General features: G+C 46.1%; 1 protein-coding gene across 1 annotated transcript in view; it reads left to right on the forward strand.

Annotated features, from left to right (window-relative positions):
* The window catches only part of LOC144783054 (mitogen-activated protein kinase kinase kinase kinase 5-like), an 834532-nt gene that overhangs the window by 698785 nt on the left and 116697 nt on the right, over positions 1-19050 (forward strand). The window contains exon 27 of the mRNA XM_078662226.1: positions 3789-3966. Coding sequence (XP_078518352.1) covers positions 3789-3966 — 178 coding nt within the window. The remainder of the gene's footprint in view (positions 1-3788; positions 3967-19050) is intronic.

A 19050-nucleotide genomic window follows, 5' to 3' on the forward strand; every position in this document is an offset into this window, starting at 1 on the left:
AAACACGTGTAACACTGTTTTGATTAGTGCGAATCAGTTGAGTGGAATTTGGCATTGTAGAAGTTGTCATCTTACAGTCAGCGTTGCATTGAGTGCCCTTATATCTTTTGAGCAGCGTCAATTTGATATTTTTTTATAGAAAGGTTTCTAGTTGCTAGTAGCATGTAGGTCAAGTATTTGTATTTTTCATTAACGAGCAGCACTTGAGAAGAGGACTTGGATCTGGTTTACTCATTTTTTTTACTTGGGGGTTTGCAGTAGCGGCAGGTGATCTTCACTTGGTGCGACATAACACTTCTCTTGAAATTCCAGCCCAACTTATTCTAGATGGGGTTCTGGGGTGGTTCTCCCCCATGAAAACCTTGAAAACGATGGGTCAAGTAGTGCATTTGACAGTGCAGCTTTCACTCAAATTTGCTCAAAATCCATTGGTGTATTAAGCCAATGAAACCTGGTGCCTCCCATGAGTTGATCTCATTGTTTTTAACCCCTTCCGTGCTCATGACGAGCTGAGCTCGTCATGAGTTGCGCCGCTCGCATGCTCAGCTCGTCATGTAACGCGGCTTTTTTTTAAATGCTGCACAGCGCAAAAATAGCCGCTGTACGCATGCGGTTAAAACGTGCAGAGAATGCCCTCCATATGTAAAAAGTTACCTCAATTGGGTCAAGGCCAGTGTTCATTTTTGCCACCACATGGCATTTCTGTCCACTTATTTCAAGAACTATGAGTGACCCAATTTGTCAAAAACTATGTCTTGTATGATAAGCCCAGTATTGTGTCATGTATGTCTGCCCACCCTCATAAATCATTATTGTCCTTCATAATTGCAAGAAATACCTCCAGAATGCCAGTGCCCAGCATTTTGCCAGGGTGCCCATATGCCAAGCACTACTTCTAGTGTGCCAGAATAAGGTGGAGTCAGTGAGGCGACGGCATTTTCCCAAGGGAGTCCCTTGTGCCAAGATCTACCTCCAACATGCTACTGCCAGAACTTTGGCCAAGAATTATTCCAGTATGCCAGTGTCAGCATTTTGTCACAGGTGTCCCATATGCCCAGTATTACCTATAGTGTGCTATAAGGAGGTGGGGGTCAGTGAGATACCAGAATTTTGACATGGGTGCCACTTTTGAAAATAATTATGTCCTATATGCCAACACCATAAATCAAGTAATATAAAACATCATGTGGGTCTCATTTAAATGAGGAAACCTCATAAGGCAATTAGAAGTTCTAAACACCAATTGGAAATATTAGATATGTTAATTCAATTAGTCCACAACAGTACTACGAATACACTGTTGGAAGAACGATCATCATGACGTATTCACAAGAGAATAAATTACTGGACCAAGTAAGTTTCGATCATACATGTATTACATTCATACATATATGTGAGTATGTGAGTTTGTGTGTGTGGGTGTGTGCGTGCGTGCATGTGTGTGTGTGCGTGTGTGTGTGTGTAGGAATTTGTGTGAGCACCAGGAAAGAACCATCGGAAGGAACATGCTAGAATTTTCCTGGGTAAATATTGCCCTGTAAAGAGTATTTGCTGCAAAAGCAGCAGTGCGGTTGGTAAAGGAAGGAATTAAGAACAATGCACACGCCCCACCCGAAGGCTTACCAATTGATCAGAAGTGATCTATTTTGAAGTGGCAGTGGGGGGGTGTTGTTGAAGTGGACGCATAAAAAAACAAATATAAACACAGGCACCATGCTGAAACATGAAGCACAGCAAGCGCCTGTGCAGAAAAAAGTGGATGCAGCAAGGCGCGGAACCACAAACAGAACAGATGGCACATAATTAGCAGAAAGGCACTAAATAAGGTAATGGTGAAACAGTTGTTGAGTGAAGGCGATCCCATTCTTACGTACTGTGTAATGCTCTGAAGGACTCTATCTGGTGCTGCTACTGTAAGCTGGTAAGCGGGAGCAGCGGGCCGCCCCACCTTCTCATTGTGAAAAAGCCAACTCATGGTCTAATGGAGGAGCGTGCAGGGCTTAAACTGCGCTTTCCACTGCCATCCCATCTCCATGTCAACACCATCTAGGGGAATGGCCGACCCTAAGCTCCAGATGAACTAGATTTCAATCAAACATAAATGAAAGACTCCTATATGTTGTCCGCTATGTTCTATTCCACTGAAGAGAATTGAACGACACTGAAACAGAAGCAGGACTGCAAAGCTGCGTTGTAAAATAATTGTGTAAGAACTTTGTCTCAGCTCAGACAGCAATGCTTTTACATCTTTATCCATGTATTTTTCCTTATGATAACAAACTAGTATGTTCTCAGCAATACACTTCACCCGCCCGCACACGCAAAATCGTGTATTCAAATATTATACTGTTATGCCGTATTCCACAATAATAACGAGATGATTGCAAATGAATGTGCACTTGCAAAAAACAGGAATTAACAGTGTTTTACAAGAAGCTTGCTACTCCAGACTATCATTTTTGCCTGACTAGGAAATTACCATTACCGCTCACTCCTGGCCCATGTGGGTCGGAGGGTAGAAGAAGCAATGTGCCTAAAGCAACGTAAAAAAACAAAGTTCGGTAAAACAAGAGATGAAGAAACTTAGGGGCCGATTACGATATTGGGTGGAAAGCCTCCTCCTGACAGTCGGGATTTCCTCGACTAGTTGGAGCCCTTCCAACCGACTCGGTCAGTTTACATGCCGACTGACCTAGTATGATGTTCGCAGTCTGTACATAAACCGCGTGGTCATTCCGAATCAGTTTTGACTGGCTTTTGGAGTATCTTTGTCAGTCAGAACCCCATTGTACACCCATATTGACAGCTTTTCCGTCCTCTGGATTACGATGTTGGTTTCCAACAGCCTTTCCATGCTGGCCTTCCCGGCATGAAAAGGCTGGCGGAAAGTGACTTTGGAGGCCCCTAGCAGGGCCCCCTTCTTCCTGCAGCCTCAGGTTGGGGGCCGAGGGGGTACCTAAGGGACCCCCTTATATAACCCTGCACTGTGTGGCTGGCACAATGGTGTGCCCGTGACAGGGTGCAGGTTTTTACACACACACCCCATTTCCCCATAGGAGCCTGCGTTACAGCCGATAGCTGGGCGGAACACGAGCTCCCATAGGTAACAATAGGAATCCGACCGAACAGTTTGATCATATCGTAATCGGGCAGGTGGAACCGCAGAACGCAATTCAGTTGGTCCTGATTCCGAGTCGGTGTAGAGCAGAGGCTTTATGCCCGACATTGTAATGAGCCCCTAAGTGTAAGGAGACCGTTCTTGGCCGGTGCTCCTTAGCCTTGACCGGAAGTGATGTATCGCTTTGTGAATGACTTTGGAGGCAGAAAAGAAGAGCAACAAAGGAGATAGTCAATAGTAAGCTGTAGGAAGGAAGAAAAGTGGATTTATTGAATACAATAGGTCTTGAAGACTGCTCATGCGCACTGGTGCTTGACCTAAAAAGGACTCAAGAGCGTTTATATCAAATTAAAATAAAAAAGATGCCAAAATGTATCCCTGCTTCACCCCTCTTGTAACCTTAATAGAGTTTGTACAGTCACCATAAAGAGAGCTCAAATACCAACCCTATTGCATCCAAAGAAGCTATTCTGGATTGAAATCTCAGGAATGGCAGTAGACCACTCCTATCCTTAGTATACTTTTCTCACCAGACTCTGACAATGTCATGAACTAAAGTACAGCAGTGAGCAGGGTGGAAAGCAAAATCCAGTTTTTAGTTTTGTAGGAAGAATTGTTGTTGCTTTTATTTTATGTTGGCAATGTTGATGTGGTTTGCTTTTCTCTTTAGTGCTTTGACTTTCCTCTGCCCAGAACCTTGCAAATGTTTGAAATGCTCATCGTGCCCGGTGAAGAATATCCTGTCATTTGCATTGGGGTCAGCAAAGGACTCTCTGGCGACCAAATGGTCCTATTCGAAACAATCAACCTCAATTCCTTAACATCATGGTTCACTGACAGACCAGACGGTAAGAGCACACTAGATCGTGGTCATGAACCTTTGAGTGTGGTAGTTCATGCTGTGCCTGAGACATAAATGGGAGTCAGTGCACAAATGTTATTGCATGCTTGTACAAAGTACAATATATATATAAATATATATCTATATATATTACCTATTGGCGATCGCCACTAGATATTTATAGTTAGGATGTATTTTCCATAGGAAGAGCGTTTTTTAATTTGCCAATAACTTTGGCGTCTTTTGATGAATCTTCGCAAACATTTTAAGACTAATTTGCCAATCACCTCAGCTGCTGTCTTAAAAATGTTGTGGTGATCCTTCAAGCGGGGTGCGAGAAAAGGGGTGTCCCAAAACTCGTTTTCTCCTTGTTGATTTTCATCGGAAACTTTAGACACGGCTACAGCCTTAACTGCTGAACGGAATTACACCAAATTTGGCAGAAAGGTAGCTCTTGGTCCAGAAAGTGCCCTTTTCATTAAATGGTGTAAATCTGTTCAGTAGCTGCTGAGAAATGTAAAGATTCTTAATATATACAACTGAAGCAGCGCAGGATCTGTGACCCCTCTGATCTCGTGCTTGAGATCTGATTGGCTGCCAACACTTCAAACCATGAAGCGTTGGCAGCCATCTTGTGACTGGGTTGAATCGAGTCAAAAGAAAAACTTTTTTTTTTTAAAGAAAAGGATGCAAGGTAGAAACACCCTGATTCCCTACGCCTTTTGGGGAGGCGCAAAAAGCATTTGTTTTTACATTTTCTTCAGGAGTCGCGCTAGATCCACGACTCCCACTGAAATGTAAAAAAAAAAAACAACAGACCCCCATGCTTTGTTTGAAATCAGCCCCTGGGTGGGACAGATTCCATTTGCATGTGTATATATAGCAAGGAGGCGCACAGGGTCCCCCTCCTTGGGCTTTTCAAAGCCTCAGGGACACCCACTTCCCTGGGGCGATCACATCATTATTAGAGGAGGAACCTCGCAGCTACCTCACTGCACTGGAGACTGTTACCTACACAGGGCTAAATATGACAGTAATGTGGGGGACCACCACCTCTCCGGGGCAATTGAAATAAATGCAGGAGTGGGCCCTTATGGGCTAAATTAAATAAAAATGCTCTAGCCCTCCCCACGTAGTCCTGGGGACCACCACCTCCCCGGGGCTAAATAAAATGAAAATGCTTGGGGGTTTCCGCCCCCCCCATGCAGCCCTGTGGACCGCCAACTCCTCGAGCAAGTTTTTTAAATTAAATACGGAGGCTGAGTGACCCCTTTAGCCCCGGAGACCACTAACTCCCCAGGGCTTATTTTACACAAGAGAGGGGCCATGCGTCCCCCTTAGTGGAACTCCACGTGGACCTGGGGACCTCCAGTCCCCAGGGCCTGCTCCAGCAATATCTTGGGGTGCCCACCCCAGGACCAGTTTGCTTTGGCTTGGTGGGAGCCTCATGAGTTGTGAGCCAGCAGGGACCCCGGGGACCTTCAGGCTCCTCCCGGTAGTCCCCAACAAAGTAGCCAGGGGATGGGGTCCCCAGGGCAGATCTCTGCCTGGGGAAGGGGGACACACGCCCCCTCCCCATTTAAAAAATATATATAAAGGCCTGACCCCGGGGGATGGGGTCTCCGGGGCCAAAAGTGGCCTCAGGAGGGGGGCCATGTGGCCCCCAGTTCCTTTATTTTACAAGGACCAAATCAATTAAAAGGCTGGGCCCCGGGGGATGGTGTCGCCTTGGCCCAAAATGGTATATGGAAGGGGGACCACGCGTACCCTCTTCCTTTATTTTTAAAACATTAAATAATAGAAAAATGAAAGGTCAGGTCCCGGGGAATGGGGTCCCCAAGCCCGAAATTGACGCAGGTAAGGGGGAGCCACGCAGCCCCCTTCCTTTACTTTACAAGGAAAAGAAAAAGGCTGGACCCCGGGGGAGGGGGGTCATGAGGCCCCTCTTCCTTTATTTAAAAAAAATTAAATAGAAAAAAGAAAAACCAGGACCCTTCCCTTTTTTTATTATAAAAAAAGAATTTGAAAAAGAGGCAGGGCCTGGGGAATTGGGTCCTCAGGGCCCAAAACAGTCCAGAGAAGGGGACCTTCCTAAAAATTTAAAGATTTGTTTTTCAAAAAGCAGGAAACTCACCCAAAGGCCCCACCCTCTTTCTCCACCACTCTGCAAAAGCACCCTCTGGTGCGTTGCTGGTTGGGGGATGAAGCCTCCCTGACTGCTGAGTGTCTTAAGGGACCAACAAGACCTCCTGTTACCTCCAGTAAGCCCCACACAGTGGGATTGCTGAGAGGTAGTGGAGGCCATGCCCCTTTCTCCACCACTCTGCAAACACGCCTCTCGGTCCACTGCTAATGGGGGGAAGAGGTCACCTTGCCTCCTGAGGACCTCAGGACCAAAGTGGGCTTCATCCTCCAAGCAGCAGTGCACCAAGAAGTGCTTTTGCAGAGTGGTGAAGAAAGGGGGCGTGACCTCCGATGACCTCTCAGCAATCCAGCTGTGCAGGTCTTACTGGAGGTAACAGGAGGGCTATTTGGCCCCCAAGAACCCTCAAGAGCCAAGGGACTTCATTCCCCAGCTAGTAGTGTGCCAGGAGGCACGTTTGCTGAGTGGTGGAGAAAGGGGGCATGGTCATCAAAAACCTCTCAGCTAAACCCACTGTGTGGGGCTTGCTGGAGGTAACAGGAGGGGTAGTTGGCCCCCAAGGACCCTCAACGGCCAAGGCAACTTCATCCCCCTATTAGTAGTGCACCAGGAGGCGTGTTTGCAGAGTGGTAGAGAAAGGGAGCATGGCCTTCCACCAGGTCTCAGGAATTCTGCTGTGTGGGGCTTACTGGAGGTAACAGAAGGGGTAGTTAGCCCCCAAGGATGTCCTTTGGTGCCAACTACCACTTCTGTTATGGCCAATAAGTCCCACACAGCAGGATTGCTAAGAGTTCTTAGGAGGCCATGCCCCTTTCTCCACCACTTTGCAAACGCAGCTCAAGGTGCACTACTGGTTGGGAGATGAAGTCCACCTTACTCCTGAGGGACCTTGGGAGCCAAGAAGCCCTCGTGGTACCTCCTGTAAGTCCTATGCAGCTGGATTCCTGAGAGTTGGTTGCAGGCTCATCCCCCTTTCTCCACCACTCTGCAAACGTGACTACTAGTTAAAAAACCATAGAAATTCACTGAAAAAAACCAAAGGTTACAGAGATGTTAAAGTTAGGAATTAGCATTTTAAAAATCTTAGGAATTCACTGAAAAAAACAAAGGTTACAGGGACGTTATAGTTAAGAAATGGAATTTTTTAAAAACCTTAGAAATTCCCTGAAAAAAACAAAGGATACAGAGACGTTATAGTTAGGCTCAGTTGTCACTTGTACAAAACCCGAGAAATTCAGCCGTTACAGTTAGTGAGGTAACTATAACTCACGCCCCCACAATTCACTGCTTATGACCTCACATATTACATCACTCCTGACATGGTCAGTGACATTACTGATAACATCACTGATGACATCTCAAATGGCATCACTGATGACATCATCCACAGAATCACTGATGGACCAACTCACACCCCATATAACCTGTCATACATCCACTCCAACTTCCACACTACCATTCTCAAACCCATTCAAAAACACATACCTGTACTTACACAGCCACTCACTGATTCATACATCAACACACACATCAATCCACTCGTCCATATAGGCACACACACACACCCACTCATTTACTAATACAACCACTGGCATATCCACTCACACATCGATAGAGCCACTCACACACTGAGCCGGTCACTCATCGAGCTACTCACACACCTACTCGCTCACCCATACAGTCAATCAGACAGCTACTTACTCACCCATACAGTTACACACACACTCACTCACTCACTCATTCATACAGATACTAACACGTAATTACTCACCTATACAGTCACTTACACCAGCACACACTCACCCATACAACCATTCTCACATTCACTCACTCACCCAGTCAATCATATACCCCACCACTCACCTACACAACCTTTCACATACCCAGTTACTCACCCATATACCAATGAGACATGCACTCACTCACCCACGCAACCATACACACACTCACTCACTCACATATACGGCCCCACACATAGGCACCTACTAACCTATACAGCCACCGAGTCACCTACTCACTCATCAACGACCCACACAGACACTCAGACACCCATAGAGGTACTCAGACAAACAATCTCACACCCATATAGGAACTCACATACCCACTCACACACCTATACATCCACTTAGACAGCAACTGATAGATACAGACATTCACACAACCAGTCACTCATCCATACATTCACTGAGACACCTGATCACTCACTTATACAGTCAGTCACACACCTACTGAATCATCCATATAAGCACTCATACATCCACTGATTCACCAAGAGCCCTTGGTATATATATTTAATACTTGTATCTTTTTCAAAACAGTCACCGGATTATGTCATCAGTGATGTAATTTCAAGATGTCATCAGTGATGTCACTGACCATGTCATCAGTGATGTTACTGACCCTGTCATCAGTGATGTAATATGTGAGGTCGTAAGGAGTGGAATGCGGGGCTGTGAGTTATACTTACTTACCTCTCTAACTATGTATATATATATTATCTTCAGTAAAACTCTTTCTGGCGGAAGCTCTATCAACCTGTATGTTCGTTATGTCCTGAATCCTCCATTGGATGTCAAGGTTTTTTTCTCAATTTTTGGCATGCTGTCAAGCACAGAACATGACTGATAAGATTGATACGATTACAGTTAGTGAGCAAATCTAATTTCAAACTCGATTATATCTAAACATCCACTCCACAGCGCAGGGAGGCGGGCAGCATTGGGGAACCTGTAAGTAGATAGAGAGTCCACCAGTGCCAACGTTACCTAAGTATTTAACATATTCTTCTGAAGGATACCTCTAGTCTCATATTCTCATCTTGTGAATCAATATGAAAACAATGCCCCCTAAATTGGAACTTGATTATATCTGAAAATCCACTCTACAGAACAGGGAGGTGGGTGGCATTGAGGAACCTGCAAGTAGATAGAATGTACACCAGTGTGAGCATTTCCTAAGTATTCAAAGTATTCCTCTGATGGATCCTTCTATACATAAATTCCAATCTTGTGAATCGATATGAAAACAATGCCCCCTACAAAGAGGTGCATCCTACAACACTGACCAGGTACAATTACCTGCCTTGTGGACCTGAGAATCAGTACAGTAGTACCTGTTGAAAGTATGGAAGGTAGCAACATAGCAGATGTCTAAACTGGCAATACCCCACGCTAGAGCAGATGTTTCAGCCTTCACACTAGTGGAATGAGTCATAAGTCTTCAGGAGGTTCAGTTTCTGGCCAAGGCATAACACAGTTTGATCAAAAAGACAATTGATCGGGATAAGGTTCAATGGGGGACTGCTTTACCCTTTTTGCACTGGTGAAACCAACCCACAGCTGATGTTCACAATGTGATACTCCTTAATTCCATCAATATGAAAGGTAAGGGCATGCTTTTGCTCCAACCAGTGTACTCCGCCTGCTCCTCCTAGGATGGATGTAATGGAGAGTAGAACATAGAAACAATAATGGACTGCCCCGTATGGAAGGCTGACAACTTTTTCAGAAGAAAGGCTTAACAATTTTGAAGAACCAGTATGCCAGGGAAGAATGTTGTTCATTGAGGTTGAACCAACAAAGCCTTAAATTTACTAATGTGATGCCCTTGAAACTAATTTAACCCCGCAGACCACAAGTTACTCTACAGCCAGACTGCCAGCTAGACTTTAGAAATCAGACCTTGTTCAAACTTGCATGTAAACAAGTAATATGAAACTGGACCAAAATCCCTAATCCCTCTACTTTCCCCTCCTCCAAAGTCTTGTTGTATTTTCATTATAATCCTTCTCTTAATAATGAGAGGCACATTTCCATTGACAACAATTTCATGTACTCTGTTGAAAGATCAATAACAAGTATTAACGTAACTTTACCACCACTCGCTTTCTCTAATTCTCTGCTAGATTATGTTATATGTGACCATGGGCATGACTCAGACCATCTCAGATTATTATTATTGTCACGTTTCTCAAAATGATTTTTTAAACTAAGCTCTATCAATATTTCATGTACTTCAGAAGACTGCTAATATTGTAGCTCAACTATACTTGCAGTGTGTTTGTCAGATAGCACAGTGTGACCCTCACCTCTCATATTCACTCGGTTTGCAGTGCTACTTAGTTTTTCTCATGAGGGCCCAAACGTATAACTGATTTCAGAAATATACACATTTTTGATTCAATTGGCCATATTTTGATTTTCATCAAACAAAATACAGGATCAACTGATATTCCTAGGAACCTGGGTACATAAGTTACAATAGGGACAATGGTTCCCTCTGAGGAAGTGCTAACCCTGTTACTAGTGGTCACATTACAACCCTGGAGTCTCAGCACATAAAAAGATAGGAAAGTCCTATCTTTTTATGTATTGTATGGATACTCCGCAGTTGTACAGGTACTAATCATAAAATACCTTTCTGAATACAACAAAATCGTAAACTCATACAGAAATGTAAGTTTACCTTTTTGAATCAGAACCATCAACTCAAGATTAGAGTACACGCTCAAATTAGCACAGTAAACATCTGTGAAAGTCAACATATATATATGCGTCGACGTTTGACCCCTAGACATATACTTTTCAGAACGGTCTTCAGCAGTACAATACAGGCAGCAGCCTAGAAGAATCAAATGACAATAGTTACCCAATGGCACCCATCCAAGTGAAGAATACGCTCGCTAGTACTGCATCAAATCCACTCTTACCCCTCTCCATGGGTCATATGCACAAGGAAATATCTCTTGGCACAAGTATTTCACTAAACTGTCAAACCTGCAAGCAACAAATTTACAAACAATTCAGTGGTCCCGCTCAAATAAAATATTCACAAAACCAAGGGATGTGTGCGATAATCACAATGTGTAATACATATTACTACCTTAGTAGTGTGCAAAATGGTCCGCGATAGTGACCAAATTATATGAGTGTATTCATTATGCTGACTCCTGCTCATCTTGGAAAGTCAAAGAGCATCAGTAGGTAAAGATCTACTCTCCAGCTTTACCTATTTTCTCATGTTCAACCTTCCAAGATGAACATGAGTCAAAACAATTAATATCTACCTTAATCTTGATATTATGTTTCTACAATTAAACATATATATGTATAATTGTGCACTTCTGTTCACTTCATGCCCAAATCACCATCGATGTTCCGTTTTTGGAGCACCTACTTGATATACTGTTTATGTTGTGTATATATGTAGAGTAAGTAAATAGCAGTTTTTACATTTGCACTATTCTGAACATAATTTTAGCTAGGAAACCAAGACTCAGAGCTTCCTCCCAGGGAACCACTATCTCTATTGTAACTATTGTGATGTTCAGACTTAATAGGTAAAATTCCAGGCTTGCAGACACTGATAGCAACCTCCTGAGGCGGAAGCCGGGAGTATCGACAGCTCGCTGATTTTAATTGTATTTGTGTAAAATTGTGTATTTTAAACTCACGGATCCCCTGGGCACTTATTATTCTTCAGTCACAGGCATCCCCGCACAGCGGATTTATCGCTGACGCGGGTTAGTGTTACGTTCTTGCCGCCATTTTCTGGAACTCCCCAGGACACGCCCACTATTGCTGGCCACGCCCCCATCACCAAGGCTACATAACGCGCGCTGAATACAAGCGCCGCACACTGATAGCAACCTCCTGAGGCGGAAGCCGGGAGTATCGACAGCTCGCTGATTATAATTGTATTTGTGTAAAATTGTGTATTTTAAACTCACCGATCCCCTGGGCACTTATTATTCTTCAGTCACAGGCATCCCCGCACAGCGGGTTTATCGCTGCCGCGGGTTAGTGTTACGTTCTTGCCGCCATTTCCTGGAACTCCCCAGGACTCTCCCACTATTGCTGGCCACGCCCCCATCACCAAGGCTACATAACGCACGCTGAATACAAGCGCCGCACACTGATAGCAACCTCCTGAGGCGGAAGCCGGGAGTATCGACAGCTCGCTGATTATAATTGTATTTGTGTAAAATTGTGTATTTTAAACTCACCGATCCCCTGGGCACTTATTATTCTTCAGTCACAGGCATCCCCGCACAGCGGATTTATCGCTGCCGCGGGTTAGTGTTACGTTCTTTCCGCCATTTCCTGGAACTCCCCAGGACACGTCCACTATTGCTGGCCACACCCCCCTTCCAATACCCCCCCCGCCCATAAAACATGTGCACCTACCGGACGCGCAGCGGATGAGCGCAGCGGGCGCGCCGTATGCGCGCCAAAGGCGCGCCTAAGGTGAGCCCGTCTGCGCTCGTCCGCGCCGAGACCGGGCCCAGGGCCACCCCCCCTGGCCCTTTCTCACCACGGACCGTTTCAGCCTCTACCTTGATCAAATACACTTCCTCTCAACTCCAAAAACTTAACCCTCCGGCGAACCTTTCACATTCTGTACCACATTTGTTATACACGGACCCCATGATAGGTCCTCACAAATGCCCTACATGCATTACCCATACCCCCCCTGCTAACACCCCCTTACAGGTCTTAGCAGCACTCATCAATGTACGCTCCCTCCCAAAACATAAAACTGAAATCTTAGAGTTCATTGTGTCGCACAATCTCGACTTCTTGTTTATCACCGAGACTTGGGGTGACGACTCCTCCGGCCCGGATTTCAAGGCAGCCCTCCCTGAAGATTATTGTGTGCACAGACTTGACAGAATTAAAAGAAAGGGTGGCGGTCTAGCCATCATCTATAGGAACCGTTTCAAAGTCAAAATCACCGATCTTAAATACAATGACTGTGAAGCCTTTTCCTTTTCCATCAGCCTCTCTGGCAACCAGTTATTCGCAGGCACGCTGCTCTACCGCCCGCCTGGGTCCAGATCTAAATTCCTTAACAACCTTAACAACTTAATCGAAGTTACAGCTGGAGCTCCACAATACACCATATTAGGAGACTTCAATTTCCACCTAGAATCCCCATGCGACAACGATACTATCGCTCTAATCAATGATCTATCAGCAGCCGGATTTCATCAAATTGTCTCTCAGCCCACACACAAGGCAGTTCACACCCTAGATGGGATATTCACCAACAACCCTTACATCCTTTATTTCAGATGTGATCCCTCTTATCTGGACTGACCACTCAGCAGTCTGCTTCTCCATAAAAATCAAATCCCCGTCATCGCTAATCGGACCATCCTCTCCTATCTCCTCAAGAGACTGAAAAAACATCGATACTTCTCATCTTGCCTCTATGCTGACCGAGAGCATTATCATTACGGAACCAAATCCATCACTAGCCTCCAGTAACTACCTCAACAGCTTGGACATGGCTTGTTCAAAACTAGCCCCCCTAAAAACTTCCCAACGTAATAGAAAGTCTCCTTCTGCCCCATGGTTCTCGGAATCCCTACGTCTTCAAAGACAACACTGCAGAAATTTGGAAAGACACTGGCGCCGGTACTACAATCCCACTGACAAAATCTCATACAAAAGCGCCCTCTCCAAATACAAAGACCTCATCACGTCTGAAAAAACTATTTATTACACCTCCCAAATTAATCAGGCTAAAAACTCCGCAAGAAAACTGTTTCAAGTGGTCAATCAACTCTCCAATCCCTCTCCCCCCCCCCTCTGACACATCTCAATCCCTCTGCAACTCCCTTGCAAGTTTCTTTAAGGACAAAGTCACTTCTATCTTCTCAGCCTTCCTCCACAAATCTTCATCAACTACCATAACCAATCAACTATCATCTATCAACGCTCCTTCCTTCTCTGCCTTCAAATCAGTCACTGAGGAACAAGTCCTCCGTTTAATCTCCAGCACCAAATCAGGATCTCCCTAGACCCTTGCCCTCCGTCCATTCTCAACCTCATCCCAGAAGCCATCTCCCCCGCTTTGACGAACATTTGTAATGCTATGTTCACTACCGGCTCATTCCCTCAGTTTGGAAAAAGGCCATCATTAAGCCACTCCTGAAAAAATCCACTCTCGATCCCTCCTCCCCATCTAGTTACAGACCCATTGCATGTCTTCCCTTTTCAGCAAAAGTATTCGAAAGGGCAATGAATATACAACTTTCTAAATTCATAGATGAAAATAATCTATTGGACGAGACCCAATTTGGGTTCAGGCAGGGACACGGAACCGAAACTGCTTTAATAAAAGCGGCATATGAAATAAGATTGACATTGGACAAAGGAGGAGCGGCAGTATTAATACTGCTAGATCTTTCTGCAGCTTTCGACACGGTCGATCATGCCACCCTGATCGACCGTGTCTCAGCAATAGGCATCCAGAACAAGGCCAAAGAACTCCTCTCTTCCTTCCTGGCCAACCGTTCACAGGCAGTAAAAATGGGCCCTTTCATCTCCCATACCTTCTCCCTTCCTTGCGGAGTACCACAGGGCTCCTCGCTAAGTCCGACCCTGTTTAACATATATGTTTCGGACTTAGCGAGGGTGATTAAGTCCTATGGCATTACTCTCACGACCTATGCCGACGACACCCAATTGGTCCTATCCGTACACAACGACGGAGCGACAGTCGCAGCAAACTTTCAAGAGGGAATGCTTGCCATCAGTTCCTGGATGTCATGAAACTCTCTAAAGTTAAACTCTGACAAAACAGAGGTCATGTCATTCGGGAAACTGGAACCTACCTGGTCCCCTCGATGGTGGCCCATTGAGATGGGACCTCCACCAGAACCTGTCACCAAGGTTCGTAACCTTGGAGTCATATTCGACGACAGACTGACCTTTCACCATCATGTCAACTCCGTAGTCTCCACTTCCTTCTTCACTTTGAAGAAAATCAAAAAACTTCTTCCCTACCTTCCCACTTCAGCCGGTAAAACCCTGATCAGCACTCTTGTCTTCGCCAAAACAGACTACTGTAACGCCCTCCTCCTTAAGGCTCAGGAAAAAGTTCTTAATAGGCTTCAGCTAGTACAGAATGCCGCAGCCAGAATCTTACTGGGCATTCCAAAGTTCACCTCCATCTCCCCTTATATCCAACAGCTTCATTGGCTCCCAATTAGGAGCCGTACAAAATTCAAGGCATTGTGTATTGCCTATAAAGCAATCAACAACTCAGGCCCGCAGTTTCTCAAGGACGCCCTCTGTCCGCTAGAAAGCCTAAGAACGCTTTGTTCTTCCTCAGCTCATCTGCTCAAAGTCCAACGAACTAAAAAGGCTAACTGGGGTGACAGATGCTTCGTGATTTCCACAGCTAGACTTTTGAACGCACTCCCTCTCTCCATTAAAACGGCCCCAACGCTCCTTAGCTTCAGGAAGAAATTAAAAACCTGGCTTTTCCCACATTAAAATCTGCCATAGCCATTGTTCTGTTCAGTGAGCGCCGAGACCCCAGGGTAGTTGCGCTCTATAAAAATTGCCAAAAACATAAACATTAAACATAAAAGAGGTGAAACACATGAAAAAGAGAAAGAAGATGAAACTGGGTGTAAACAAGAAATTTCAAGTAAAATGACTATCAAAATTGGAAAAAAACATACAACTGGTGACAAGATGCAATGTTCCGAGGTATCTCATGGAAAATTAAATACTTGAACCTAACATTTCAAATGAAATTGTAAATAATAATTTTGATCTAACTGTGATACATTACATCATTAGCTTCTCGCCAAGTGTCAACACTGTGTTAATAAATGTGAATATGTATATACTAAGGGTATTCAAGGGTTGGCCCAGATAGAACAAACTGACACTCTGACCAATTGAAGGAACACAGTATACCTACAACGCTTAGCTTTCTAGGCCATATTTAGAGATCCCTGCAGGTTGATGGGGATCTCTATGTCTACAGTGCATTAGTTAGCAAGGAGGATGCACTGTAGGCACAGTTAAATGGTCCACACTCTGCAGCCCTATGGTTCCCCCCACATCTAAATGAGGCCATTGAACTACAAGTTTGGTGGGGCAGGGAGTTGTGACGATTCAAGGCGGAGTTCCCGCCCCAGAAACCCTAAATGAGGCCCATGATCCCAAAATGTTTAACTCATTAGAAAGTTCATGTGCCCTCAGTGACACCAATGGAAGGTTCAGCAAAGCATCTGTCTGTCTGCAGGACACCAACCGTGGAAACCTCTTAGTGTGTTGGATTTTGACAATTTGTTTTATGTATGTATTTCTTTTACAACTGTAGTACAGCAGTTATGTGCCTGTCAGGCCTTTCCATTCTTGAGAAATCTGTGAATGAGCACATGATGCAAGTGGACAACCATGTGTGTATCGAATCATGGAGCATATTATCAAGAACGGCGTTAAAAATATCGCCGCTTTAGTGGCATGAAATGGCCGCTAAAGCAGGGATAATGGGCTTGATAATATGACCTTGTGAAGGGGAGACACCTTAACAAAGCTGCCACTTACCTGGGAAGACGCCGCCACCGCCAGGAGTCATTCAAACGCTGCCACTTACCAGGGAAGACGCCGCCACCGCCAGGAGTCATTCAAACGCTGCTAAAGCGCACCGCCGCCCCGGGACTACAATTCCCGGTTGCCTCAGCGGCGGCGCGCTCTGCTGACACCGCGCCAGCGCCAGGAGGCGCACATAAGCAGAGCTGTGCCCGGCGGAGTGGGGAAGACACCTTAACAAAGCTGCCACTTACCTGGGAAGACGCCGCCACCGCCAGGAGTCATTCAAATGCTGCCACTTACCAGGGAAGCCGCCGCCACCGCCAGGAGTCATTCAAATGCTGCTAAACCGCGCCGCCGCCCCGGGACTACAATTCCCGGTTGCCTCAGCGGCGGCGCGCTCTGCTGACACCGCGCCAGCGCCAGGAGGCGCACATAAGCAGAGCTATGCCCGGCGGAGTGGGGGAGACACCTTAACAAAGCTGCCACTTACCTGGGAAGACGCCGCCACCGCCAGGAGTCATTCAAATGCTGCCACTTACCAGGGAAGACGCCGCCACCGCCAGGAGTCATTCAAACGCTGCTAAACCGCGCCGCCGCCCCGGGACTACAATTCCCGGTTGCCTCAGCGGCGGCGCGCTCTGCTGACACCGCGCCAGCGCCAGGAGGCGCACATAAGCAGAGCTATGCCCGGCGGAGTGGGGGAGACACCTTAACAAAGCTGCCACTTACCTGGGAAGACGCCGCCACCGCCAGGAGTCATTCAAACGCTGCCACTTACCAGGGAAGACGCCGCCACCACCAGGAGTCATTCAAACGCTGCTAAACCGCGCCGCCGCCCCGGGACTACAATTCCCGGTTGCCTCAGCGGCGGCGCGCTCTGCTGACACCGCGCCAGCGCCAGGAGGCGCACATAAGCAGAGCTGTGCCCCGCTTCGCGGGACACGCGCGGGACAAGCCGGGCAAAGCCCGGGCCAAGGGCGGGCCCGTTTAAGCCCGTTCAAGACCGGCCAAGGACGGGACGAGCCACCCATCTAACATCTACATTTGGGCAGAAAGGTCAGTTTCTCCTATTAAGTATTTGGTTGTGACATACTATTTACTATAATACGTGTTCTAACTCTTAGGACATAGTGAAGATGTCTACCTCTCCGGATGCTGGCCAAGGTAGTAGGAAATCAACGGGAGGCTCTTTATTGGGAACTCTAGACAATTTCCTTATCAGGGTATCATCTGCACTTGCCAAGGATATAGAACTTACGGAGAAAAGACTATCCTTGGACATACCCTTTGACAAAAGATCTTCCCTGGGCCCCTTGGCAGGAGCAAAATCTATATATCATCTGACTTACAGGGTACGCTTCCTCCGTCTGGAGTGGAGGCAATTACTTTCTCTCCCCAGCTAGAAACCATCTTAAATATAAGTGATACCTCTTCAACAGTTGGAGTTCCTGCCAGTGATGCATGTAGACCCCCATCCCCTAACATTAAAACTCACTCGGCTGGCCAAGTAAAAGCAGGGCTGGTCCAACAGAAGGGAGGGGTGCAAGTTAAAAGGAAGCGCCCTGGGCCTCAAACACTTGCTGGGGGGAAAAAAGCAAAGTCCGGCAAAAATATTCCTCCTACTGATGATCCAGTAGCGACACCACCATCTTGCCCCCTTCAACATGGATTGTTGGAAAAAAACGGGCAGGGACGCCACCTGGATAAAATGGGGAGGAACCACATCTGGATCTGGGCCCTTCTTTTTGGAAAAGATTGGAAGGAACTCTTAAGAAGATAAACCAACCCCTACATGAGCGATTGGACTCTATTGAAAATAGATTGGTGTGCCTTGCACTTTCGCTGGCAACATCTCAGAAACACGTAGGCCCAAGGCACAGTGCCCACAATGGTTGGGCTAAAACCCCCGTAACTCAGGCACCCACTTGCCCTAGTAGGGGTGTCGGGATAGGGCAGGGGGGAGATCTATTCTAGCTGCTGATAAGGTGTGTGCTGATAAACCTCAACCGCCAGCACAGATAGGGGTGGGAAATACAGCACAGCCAAATGGGGTGCACCAAAATACATTGGCCGCAACAGTTGCACCCCCATCCCATAATCAAGCAGGGGATGGAGTGTCACTAGTGAGCAAAGGGAGTAAACAGGGAGATGGCACTAAGACGGATGCTAGGAAGCAAAATCCCACCGTCTTACCCAGGGCTCATAGTGAGGCTCCTTTACCCTATATTGATCTCCCTCCCCAATTAGCCCCTTTTGTGGTAGTTTTGGTAGGGGTTCCACCAGTAGCCCAGGGGCAACGAGAATCATTCCTAGACCTTAAGCATAAATGTATTTTATGGCTTAATATACATCGTCCATTGCCAGCAAAGATGCGAGCTAATATTCTGGGTACTAGGAGAGTTAACTGGATAGGTAGGGGTTGTAAGACGGTTGCGGGGGACTGTATCATTATTAATTTTAGTGACCAGTCATGTGTTAATTACATTTGTAACTGGCCTCATAATGATCAGTCTAATGGGATACAAGCTCTACCCTTAGCCTATTTCTATGGACCCCCAACTCCAGTTTCCTTTGAGAGGGACATGTTCTCACTTGGGGTTGTACCAAA

The sequence above is a fragment of the Lissotriton helveticus genome, chromosome 9, assembly GCF_964261635.1.
Source record: "Lissotriton helveticus chromosome 9, aLisHel1.1, whole genome shotgun sequence".
NCBI classification, from domain to species: Eukaryota; Metazoa; Chordata; class Amphibia; order Caudata; family Salamandridae; genus Lissotriton; species Lissotriton helveticus.